This window comes from Uloborus diversus, chromosome 10, assembly GCF_026930045.1.
Source record: "Uloborus diversus isolate 005 chromosome 10, Udiv.v.3.1, whole genome shotgun sequence".
Taxonomy (NCBI): domain Eukaryota; kingdom Metazoa; phylum Arthropoda; class Arachnida; order Araneae; family Uloboridae; genus Uloborus; species Uloborus diversus.
In genome coordinates, this window is record NC_072740.1 from 123682385 (window position 1) to 123694639 (window position 12255).

The following is a 12255-nucleotide window of genomic DNA, read 5'->3' on the forward strand; positions in this document are numbered from 1 at the left end:
ATTATTAGTAAATATCATCATTTTACATCATTTAAAAAATATTATCTTAAAGGAAAAATAAAAGTCACGTGATAATTTTACACAATGGGAAATAACTAAAATACGCTGTAAAAATACATGTGTATCACAAAAATTGAAAATCCAAGTATGGTTTCCAGCTAGTTCATTCTATTGGTGCATCCAGAATGCTTATACTCAAGTACAAGAGTATTTTTTCTTCTCAAGTGCAGTATGAGCTGGCATGAGCCATTCTAAGAGATGACGACGTCCAGGGACAACATATTTGGCGCCCCTCCTCCCCAGATAGGAAGATTTCGGTACACAGTAGACGAATATTCGTATTCCTTCGTTTAAGGTATTGTGGAAAAGTATGCCCGTTTTGTATTTTAATCATTACCTAATTAAGCATGCAATCTGAAATACATGTGGTATCATACAGTAAAGGATAATAAAAAATCAAGTATTAATATTTATTGTGTGTTAGCATTTATAAAACGAGCTGATGTTTGCATCACATGACTTCCTTTTACTCCAATTTAATGTCATTTCCCCATTATTGGCAATTTTAATGTGATTCAATAGTTTACAACTAAATATCATCAATAGTGGCCAAATTAGAACCAAATTAAAAAAAAAAATGTCAGTCAAATTTGTCGCCAAGTTCACTACAAGGCTTGGCGACCAAAAGACTGGCGATATATCGCCAAGTGTCCGACAAATCATAACACCACTTGAGTTTACATCGAAATTAACAATGATTTCCCTCCAAAAAGGGGCAAAAGACCCCCTTAGGAACATCCGAATGCAACCAAAAGAGAAGGTGCACAACTAGGCCCCACTAGAAGTCTACGTACCAAATTTCAACTTTCTAGGACATACCGTTTTTGAGTTATGTCAGATACCTACACACATACGCACATACATACGTACATACGGACATCACGAGAAAATTCGTTGTAATTAACTCGGAGGTCGTCAAAATGGATTTTTCTGGTGTCTGTACGTTCCTAGGCATATATCCACGCGTGGTTGGGTCAAAAAAAAAAAAAAAAAAAAAAAAAAAAAAAAAAAAAAAAAAAAACTCAACATTCATTCGGGGGTGAGAAAAATGGAAATTAAGGCCGATTTTTGAGTGAAAGTTTTTTTGCGAATACAATACTTCCTTTTTTGCAAAAGGAAGTAAAAACGTATTCAGTACAGGGGGGGGGGGGATCTACTTTTCCACTTTTCTTGTTAGCGGGAGTTTGGCTGTATTAAAAGAAGGCAAATGTTCATCTTAATATTCACTGAAGTGTTTTATAAACAGCCTAAATTCTGTATGTATTGGGGGGGGGGGCTGAAAGTATTTGCCTCGGGCACGGTTGCATCTTTGGACGGCCCTTCGCCTGCTTCGCTACCCACTGTGTGGTGGTAAGAAAAAAAACAAATTAAAATCATAGAAAGCATACTACAATCAAATCTTGTTTAAACGAAACCAAAGGGACTTTTTATGTTTACATACAATAGGACGGAGGCTGCAAATGTTGTTCATCTTATCAGTTGCTCATTTTAAGCACGTTCGAATTGACGAGGTTCAACTCGAAGGGACCGATTAAGTATTAAGATGTCAGGAGGTCTTACGCCAAACAGTTTTTTCGAGGTTCCTCATTCGAGGTTTGTTGTTATAAATTACAATTTTAGCCGATGGTTATTGATTGAATAATTTTAGATTTGGTGTCTTCTAAAAAGCAGAGAGCCTCTGGTTTCTTGACTCAATTCAAGTATTACTAACCTAAATCAGCCTGCATAAAAGGTAGCAATGAATAAAAGAGAAAAACCTGGTATTTTCAGTTCTAAGTTCAGCCAATTAAGCTAAGATACTCCATTGCTATGAATAAAACAGGAGTGCCCACTTGGGGGGGAGGGGTCAATTTTTCGATTTCGATTCCGAGTCACAACTGACTACAACTGTATTTATGTCGAGGACTACATACTAAGTACCTTGCCTCCATTATTTTATATACCTATAGTTGGCAGCACCATCACCGGATCGAACAGTTAATGAGAATTTAGAACTAGACCAGGAGCTAATAGCTACCTGGTGCTAGCACCCCCAGAGGTATCGTTTCACTTGGAGGACATTGAGATCACGAGCATATTTAACGTCGCCCAGTCCCCTTTAATGACGACGGTGGATCTTCGACCATCGAGGTTCGAACTCAGGACCTTCCGACACTCTACCGATCGGGCTACCACGGCCCGGGTCAACTTTTTGAGGATTTTTTTGTTTTAAGGGGTGATTTTTTCTTTTTTTGGGGGGAGGAGGGGGCTCCTGCTTTTTGGGGGGTCTTTGCAAAATTTAGGGGGGGGGGGGGTCAGCTAGGCATCCCTGTGTATAGAGGGGTTACTGATGAACCACCTTGTATATAGTATTATAAAATATTATATTTATAATTGGTATTTAATAGTGATGTTTCAGCATACACGCATTATTCTAGCATCTATGATGACTAGATTCGAGTCCTGCGGCGGCTCACATGTCATATCTGTTTAAAGTCTATAGACTTAGCGAGAAATTAAACAGCTATCGCTAAGTTGGCATTATTTTTAGCGACTTATTTTAGCGCCAAACTGTATAATGTCACCAAGCTTGGCGACTTTTTGAACTCAACATGTCATCACTGTCACGTAAACATAATCAAAATCACGTGACATCTGTAATGACGTCATCCATCCAACAGACTATAAGAAGCGACCTTTAGGTGACCATTATATACAGACATACATACGGTCGGATTTCAATGATATTGATTTTAGTTTTTACTGTGTTTTAAAAGTTGTTAAATACTGGCGAACACTGGTCCATTGCTGGAGGTAAGTGACGAATTACGGGAAAAATCTTCCTTTTTAACAACCATTGAAAATAATTAAAAAATATTAATTAAAACTGAAAAATGAGTAGTAAACGTTAATCCTGATAGTTTTATTAACACGTTGAAAAATTTCCAATTTTTTTTCCTGTGACATTAAAAAGAACTTTCACTAAATGGTCAATTACTGGCGAATCACCGAATATCTATACTGATATTTTAAATAAATAGTTTGACATGACCAACCGTTAATGTTTTGAATTATTCTGTTCGTGTATTCATGAAGTTAAAACCGATTGTTTTACAGTAGTTATGTGGTAATTTGTAAAAGGCTCTCCCGGTGATGTATGAAAAAAATGGCACATAGTTTTAAATATTCCGTTTTATTAGTGCTTCTATTATGTATTATCTGGCACAAATAACAAAAATGAAAAAAATAGACAAAAACTTTTGCAAAATTATGAATTTTGGAAAGGGATCTTTCCTTATAAAAACTTAACCCCCACTTAAAGTTTTTTTTCCAAACTTCATTTTCTAATAGGATTTTTCCGAACTCTTTTCTTTATTTTTTATTTTTACTTGATTTTCGAAAAAGCTATTAAAGAGCGTTTTGCTGTATTGATTCAGGTATTATACAGCAATCGCATAGATGAAATTATTTATGCGTAAATTATCGTTAATTAGGAAAAAGTTTTTTTTTTTTTGTGCTGAAAACGTATTAATTTTTTTTTAATACGACGATGTATTTTTTTCTTCTGAAGTTATAATTTTGAAGGAGATGCGATGGGGGAAGGATTGCAGCAAACAAGCAGAAGCAATAAAGTGCAAGTGACGTTTTAGATTGGTGGGCATTTAGCAGACAAGTACAAGCTTGACGATAGTTGCGAGATTTGGCGAAATCTCAAAATACTATTATTGTCGCCCCCTCCTGCCCCTCTAGAAAAATATACCAAATTTTCAAAATGATTATTATAGGAGACGTGACAGTATTAAAACCTCAAAAATAATTTTTATAACGCTTGTATGGAAAGTTAATTTCAACTCCAGTAATAAATTTAGGATCCTCCCCCCCCCCGAAGTTTTCCGGAATCGTGCAATTTAATTGACTTTTGAAGAAATAAGTATAATGAGCATAAGCAAAAAGTATTTTAACTGCTGAAATTATGGGCGATTGATTTAGTTATTGTTTGTGTTCACGTTATGTCAGTTTTGACAAAAATAAATATTTATTTTGACTCCGAAAAAACTTTCTGCAGAGGTAAAATATAGCGCCCTCTTATTGAAACAAACATCGTGTTTGGTAGTAGTAGCAACAAGAAAAAACATTGTTAAAATCTCAACTTTTGTGAAATAATGAAAGGCACGTGTTTCGGGGTTTCAATGAACACAGATTTCAATGCACCTACACTCCTGTTTGTGAAAATTGCAACACCATCAAGGAAGCATCATAGTTGAATGAAATTTCATACACAGTTGAGTGGTAATGGTACAAATAAATGATTACATTTTCAAACCAAGCAAGCAATAAAAAGAGATAGAAATTAGTATTTTGTGTGGCCAACACGCGCCGCAATAAGAGCTGTTACACGACTCGGCATGGAGTGAAACAAAGTTTGAATATCTGCCTGCGGAAGAGTACTCCATATTGTTTGTATGCGCAACCATTCGTCTGTCGAAGCAGCAGGACGAGGATCACGAGCGAGACACCGCCCAACGAAATCCCACACATGTTCAATCGGTGACATATCCGGGGAATATGTAGGCCAAGGAAGAAGCTGTACCTGCTGCGAATCAAGGAAGGATTTGACAGTCCTAGCGACATGTGGACGGGCATTATCTTGCTGGAATACAGCCCCTGGTAATCCTTGCAGGAAAGGAATAGATTGTTGCTGTAAAACTTTGTTTATGTATCGGGTACTGTTCAAATTGCCCACAATTCGTAGCAATTGTGATCGTCCATGATATGCTAGGGCACCCTAGACCATAACTCCGGGTGTTCGTCCACTGTGGCATTCGATAATGCACTCCGGAATGTGCCGTTCACCGGCATAGCGCCTGACACGAATTTGGCCATCATCCTATTCCTATTCAGAGTCACAACTGACTACAACTGTATTTATGTCGAGGACTGCATACTAAGTGCCTTGCCTGCATTATTTTATATACCGATAGATGGCAGCACCATCACCGGATCGAACAGTTAATGAGAATTTAGAACTAGTCCAGGAGCTAATAGCTACCTGGTGCTAGCACCCCCAGAGGTATCGTTTCACTTGGAGGACATTGAGACCACGAGCATATTTAACGTCGCCCAGTCCCCTTTAATGACGACGGTGGGTCTTCGACCATCGAGGTTCGAACTCAGGACCCTCCGGCCCCGAATCCGACACTTTACCGATCGGGCTACCACGGCCCAATTTGGCCATCATGGTGCCACAAATTGAAACGGGATTCGTCAGAAAAGACGATCTGCTGCCAATCAGCTCTTATGCACATTGGCCCATTGTAGCTGCAGGCGGTGATGGTTTTGCGTGAGAGGAATCATGTATAAAGGAATTCTTGCACGCAGCCCACGCTGTAGCAGACGTATCCGAATTGATGAAGCACACAACGAAACAGCTGTTAACCACTGTGCTGCCAATTGTCAAGAAGAAGCTGTGCGATCTGTCAGCACCATACGCACCAGGTGTTTGTAATCGCGAGCTGACGTCACATTTCGAGGTACACTCCCGGATTTCCGAGCTGTCCGACCCTCGTCTGTTCACTGCTTCCAAAACGCAATGATTGTGCTGCTGTTACGCTGCACACCAGCGGCTACTGCACGATAAGACAATCCAGCTTCACGAAGGCCGACGATTCTTCCCGTTCAAACTCCGAAATTTGCTCAAATTTTGCTTTCTTTCGTCGAAGAGGCATAGTAAAGATTTCAGTTAACGTTTACTCTAGCATATAACCACCGATAATCATACACGCATCGCTACAGCCGTCTATTGATATTAGGTTCGATCCGCCGGTCAGAAGGCGCTGCTCAGCATACGCATGCGCTACCGGTCAGCAATTCTAATCATTTGCGTATCATGCTTTACATTTCCTGCAATTTTCAGCTCACTCGCGTAAGTCCTTCGTGGTGTTGCAATTTTCACAAACAGGAGTGTAGATGTGAGTTTATGGATATAAAGTCATCCAATAAAAGCAAGAAATAAATACCGTTTGTGGAAAGACTTTGAATACATAAGTTCAATATCTTACTTCAACTGAGAGGTGTCCTTTAAAACCCTGAAACACCCGGCTGATTTTTCCCCCTTGCAAATTCGATTTTATAACGTGGATTTTTTTTTTTTTTTTTTTTGTGGTTTTTACCATTATTTTGTACAGGAATTCGTTTTTTGTTGTAATAACAAGTAGTTTTTCTTCCCTCTCAGCTATTTTTGGCAGTAATATTAAGGAAACTAAAGGTATAACGACCCTCTCTTCGAAATTTATCTGAACTTACATTCTTAAAACGCATTTTAGGATATCTTTGATGGAATTTGAAAAAAAAAGGCCGGAATTATGGATATTTCCTAAAAATAATTTTTTCTTTGAAAGTATGAAAACGCGGTTTTAGACTATATGTTAAAACGGTAGTACCGGAAGTACGTGTTCTTCCTCGGAAAACTTTTAAAAATTGAAGACCTAAAATATACTCTCAGGCTATGCTGGGTGACATTTGTTACAAATTTTAAAAGTGAAAGAGGAAAAATAAACACATCTTTGTCATGAATTGAAAAAAAAAAAAAATTCTAAATATAATCCTCACATGAATAAGTTATGCGAGTAAAGAGGAAAAATAAACGCGTCTTTGTAATGAAATGAAAAAAAAAATATATTAAACATAATCCTCACATGAATAAGCTATACGAGATCAACAATGAATGTTACGGGAAGAGTGCCTCCTCCCTCCCCACTACGCCACTGCGACCACTTAATCGACCAGCAGTATTTTTAAGTATTGGCTCTCTTTTAGAAGAAAGAGCAAAGAAATTGTAAGAGGCGAGGTCTGTGTCAGCTGTTGCTTAGAAACGCAGGCGCCAGAGCTATCTGAGGGAGCTCCAACACAGCAATCCGTGTATTTGTTTATCAGTCATTTGGCACCTTCAAAGAGGTCCCATTCAATGGGACTCGAGAGCACTAATCATTGTTTGCTTGCTTAGTGCTTACCGTCCTCTCCACCTGGCGAGTCGTCGCGGGAATTCACACAAGTTGCGAAAAAGACTCAGCACGGGACGCGGAACTGCTCCACTAAACGTCTCTTGCTTTATTGAACTTGTCACTAGTTTATCAACAACAAACAGGCACATATTATCAATAGAGCATAAGCGGCTGGTGCATAAAAAAAAGTGGGAGTCGTAGGAAGTGACAGGGAGTTAGTTGAGAGGTGCCTCTAAAATTGACTTATGATAGAAATTGAGCAGTATTATTGGAATCTGATGCTATTACTCTGGGGTACTCATCCCCCCTAAAAGCAAGGGCACAAACCCCCCTTAAATATCGCAGAGACCCCTCCCCAGCAAGAGCAATTTAAAAATAAGAAAAATACCCCTCTAAACAACCCCCTAAAAATGTCATTGGCGCAGTCTGCGCCATGACCCCCCTCCTCCCTAAGCGAGCACCCCTGAATTATTAGTTAAATGACCTTTTCAAATAAATTCGGAGCGTAGTCTCAAAAATCGGGACAGATGGTCACAGTAGACTCCTTCCTTCCAATTTAAAGTTTCATTTTACTTTGTATGAAATAACTTGAGAAAATTATAAAATGCACAATATAATTAGGTCAATTATTTCCTTAGACTCGTGAATCGATCAATACTATAATTTTTCGATTGCTGAATAATTTAGAACTTAGAAAAGTGGAGAGGCAATGCCCCTTTACTTTTAAAGGTGAGGGGGCCGTCTCCCCTTTGTCCCCCTTACAAGCCACGTCTGCAACAGAGGAAGGAAAACGAGACTTACTTTGTTATAGTGAGTGAATTTGTCCGTTTTAAACGAGACGGCACTTCGCCCCGCCTTCTTGAACGCAAAGTTGTTGCTACTTTCGTTATTCTTACATTTTAAAAACTGCTGCTTAAACGACAAAATGCTTTGATTCGAGTATGCCTTCTGCCGAAAGCAGCGAAATAGAATCATCGAATACCACGTGACGAAGGAAGAGTCAAGTGCCTTCACGTGAAAAACGGACAATAACTTCGCCCATTGCTTAAGGATATGAAATTTCATTCAAATGAAAAAGAAAGAAAGGAAAAGAAAAAGCAATGGCAATTCAGCATAAGGAGAAGTAACTGTCATACCTAGTTCTTGCTGCTTCCCGAAAACCTTTTGCAAAAGGATTGCTGGCAATTTTCAGGCGAGTGATCTAGGGAAGAAAAAAAATGTTTAAGATCTACTGATGGAGATTAACGTTTTTGCAAAGGATGAATGAAATATTGCCCCCACAAAAATTTTTTTTTTTTGCTCATGGCGTTAAATGTGCGAATTTGTTTATCAAATGTCTTAAAAACATACGCCCAAGGATAATTTACAGGCAAAAAGGATTCACTAATACCAATGCATTTCAACCGTTTTATAGCTACTTAGAATTCGCACTCTTCAATCTTGCACCATATATGAAATTCCAAATTTCTTTTGTAGGGGAGACCTTGACCATAGTGTACCTTGCGCCATGAACTCTTATCAGCTAGCGCTTTTACCTAGTAAGGAATCACGGTACTATGTCAGCCATGACAGTCTCTCCACCTGCCAGAGTGAGTTGTAGGTTGAAACTCTAGCTTTTATGTGGACAGTGATTGTTTTGTGATTTGTGCAAACAAAAGTAAATAATTCCAGTGTTACTTGAATGAAATTGGACTTTAAAAGACTAGTGTTACCCAACTGATTGACCATTATATCTATTGCCTATCTCTCGGTAAGTGCATCAAACATTTCCGATTTCCGATTCCGAGTCACAACTGACTACAACTGTATTTGTGTCGAGGACTGCATACTAAGTGCCTTGCCTCCATTATTTTATATACCGATAGATGGCAGCACCATCACCGGATCGAACAGTTAATGAGAATTTAGAACTAGTCCAGCTCAGGAGCTAATAGCGCCCCCAGAAGTATCGTTTCACTTGGAGGACATTGAGACCACGAGCATATTTAATGTCGCCAAGTCCCCTTTAATGACGACGGTGGATCTTCGACCATCGAGGTTCGAACTCAGGATCCTCCGGCCCCGAATCTGATGCTCTACCGATCAGGCTACCACGGCCCCATTAAACATTTAGTCTTTGCTTTTTACATAGTTGTTAGGTTAGGGTAGCCACTTTTGTATAAACATGCATCCTCGTGTATCTTTAAACCAAGCTCCATCTTGTACCTTGAACCACTGAATTAAGGTACAATAGGTACAATAGGTTGTAGTGATTTTTTTTTTTAGGTAGGATTTTATTATGCCTCGAAGTAAAACAGGAATCAAGAGGGATCCAGTAGATGTTGAGGCATTGCAAAATGCTATTGTATCAGTAAGAAGTAATGATCCTGACAAAAAATTACTTTCAGAAAGGCCGAAAAAGTATTCAAAGTGAGCAGGTCAACCATTCATTACTACGCATTTAAGAGAGTTGATCGAATGTGAGTTCAATAAACTTGAACACAACATAAATTATGCAGTTAAGCAAGTGCAAGAGGTCTGTCTCAAGGTACACGAGCATCATGTATCATGGACCAATTTACATAAAATTTATGAAAAATATACAAAAATAGAAAAATATGTTTTTTGTAATTCGAAATATTTTTTTACTAATGCGAAAAGGCTTGAAGTTAAGTTTTAATAACTAAAAACCATAAAAATCACACATTCTTTTTTTGAAAACCAAAAAGTTTTAGAAGCGGTCCAAGGTACAACAGTCTCTCCTACTATTAATCCATCGTTCACTGTCTTCAATATTGTACGAGGCCTTCCAAGCGGATTCTGTAAGACCCAATACAATGAATCTGCAGCGTTTCCGAAACACTTCTTTATCATTCGAAACATTAGAACGAAAACCACTAACAGGTGAAATAAAAGCCCGTAGTAAAATAATAATTAAAAAAAAAAAGGAAAAAATTGAAGAGTCCCTTTTTTATTTATTTATTTATTTTTTTAGCTGTACGTTGAATGTAGTACTTGGTCTTTAACAGCACGAATAACAAGTAGTCTTTAATCGATCCCTCTTCTAGTGTTTTTAAACATTTGCGGAGTGAGGATTGCTAACTGTAACCACTCTTTTAAAGCGAGTACTCATTCAATACCAGAAGTGTTTTCAGATTTCTTCATTATTTTGCAGTAAATTACATTTTAATTCACTTGTTTATGTTTTGGACTCTTTTTTTTGTGTGCGTGTGGGGGGGGGTTCATTTTTTATCCAGAAAACGCAGTTTTGAGCTATCTTTGATTTTCTGTACATGCCCCGCCCCTATGGATCCGCCCCTGCGGGTACCTTTCATAAATTGTGGCAAGAGGAGCTATTTTAAGATCTGCTTCAGAGAGGATTGACACGAAGTGATCTGGATCGGCATGTGGACTAGATTCGAATTCTGTCACCAGTGTGATAAGAACACGAGGTTTATACTTGTGCTAAAAAGTTCAAATAGTTTTCGACTTAAAATTATGCCTTGGAGACTTACATTACCAGCAAGTTTATTTATCATGAGCCCATGCTTTTGACGTTGATTATAAAAAAAAAGATGTTAAAAAGAAAAAAATAATAACCGCAGATATGTACTCTAGTTTTTACCTGTTGATTCTGGTAAGCTGTTACTGTGATAAATTGAGTCTCTGGAAAAATGAATGATACGATGTGAGCTGGATTGGCTTGTGGTTTAGGTTCAAATTCCGTCACCTCCTGTATGTGAAAACGAGGTTGATACTTGTGCATGGAGTGAAGAGATATCTATTTGTAAATTCCAAAAAAAAAAAAAGTCATGCATGATAATTCCATATAAGAAACAAATTATATATATTAACATCATAACATCATACATTTAGGGGCTGTCAGCAATTATATCAAGCTTTGAGGGAGTTGGAGGGGTTCGTGAAACTGACAGTTTGGAACAAGGGAGAGGAAGGAGGTAACAAAAAGTGGCACATTAAACATATTGGTTGAAATAAAAACATTTTTGTAGTAATATTTTTTTGTAATATAGAGTAAAATGTGACAAGAAAAAGGTAAATTGAAGTGTGACACTTTGTGACAAGGGACGGGGTCAGAAAAAGTGTGACTTCGTTTATGGATTCTCACTGAGGCAAGTCGTTCAAAATGTTTTCCAAATCGTTTCAGAACGCAGAATTCATGACTTTCTCATCCGTGGTCAAATACTGCACTTGTCAAAAGTGCGAATAATTGACAATTTATTAGTATTGAATAAAACTACTGATGGTTAGATGTTGAAAACAACATAACTCTAGATTCTATCCTTCTCTACCAAGCTAATGACTCTCAACCGGTGGTAAACGTATACTTCTTAGGGTATGCGAAAATCTGTAAGGTTATGCGTTTTACTTTCAAAAGGTAAACAAAGTTTCATTGATAAACCTGGAATTAAAATGTGAGATAAGTCTAAGCAATAAAGTGTGATTCTACATTAAAAAAAAAGATTCGCAATATTTTGTTAACTTTCTTCTGATCGGGGGAATTAAACAAGTAACATGAAGAAATAGCAGATATTGGAGGTCTTTCTGTTGTTTGAAATATATTTCTGGTACGGAAAATGGTTTTCGAGTTTAACTTACCTCAAGAAATGGCAAATAAGCAAGCTTAATGTTGAGGATGATTTATAGATGCATTTGTGTGTGTGTGTGACCAAGCTGGAGCCAAACATTGGTGAACTTGTAAACAAAACCAGGCCTATACCGTTTTCACCAAGTATTCTTAGACATTTTCAATTTTATATCTAATTATTAATTTTTGTAATCAAATATCCATTGAAACAAGATTTCGTGCTTTTAAAAGTTGAACTATTTATTCTAAATTAAACTTTTTCAGTTTAGCAATTAAAGTTTAATTAATGCAGCACTTTTAAATTTAACCAAGGTGTTTTTTAAAAACACAGTTATGCATGTTGCCAAACTGAAACTATTAATTTTTAGGAACGATAATTATAATAAAAAAATCTTTACCAATTATTATGTATTTAAAAGCACATTACTACGTTGAATACTGTTTTCAGAACAAAATTTCTTAAAAAGCAATTGCCCTTTTTACCCTAGGGTAACGGCACCAGTAACAGACAAGGGTCCAGTAACAAAGTCGTAAGATTGGATTTAAATAATAGGAATTTTAGGCGGGTAAAATCGATGTTGCTGTGACCAATGAATACGTTTCAACCATCTAGTGTTATCAAAGTGA

General features: G+C 37.5%; 1 protein-coding gene across 1 annotated transcript in view; it reads right to left on the reverse strand.

Moving 5' to 3' along the window:
- The window catches only part of LOC129231164 (T-box transcription factor mls-1-like), a 29275-nt gene that overhangs the window by 6587 nt on the left and 10433 nt on the right, over nucleotides 1-12255 (reverse strand). Inside the window, exons 5-6 of the mRNA XM_054865412.1 lie at nucleotides 10645-10800; nucleotides 8177-8241 (exon numbers count right to left, since the gene is read on the reverse strand). Of these exons, the coding sequence (XP_054721387.1) occupies nucleotides 8177-8241; nucleotides 10645-10800 (221 nt within the window). The remainder of the gene's footprint in view (nucleotides 1-8176; nucleotides 8242-10644; nucleotides 10801-12255) is intronic.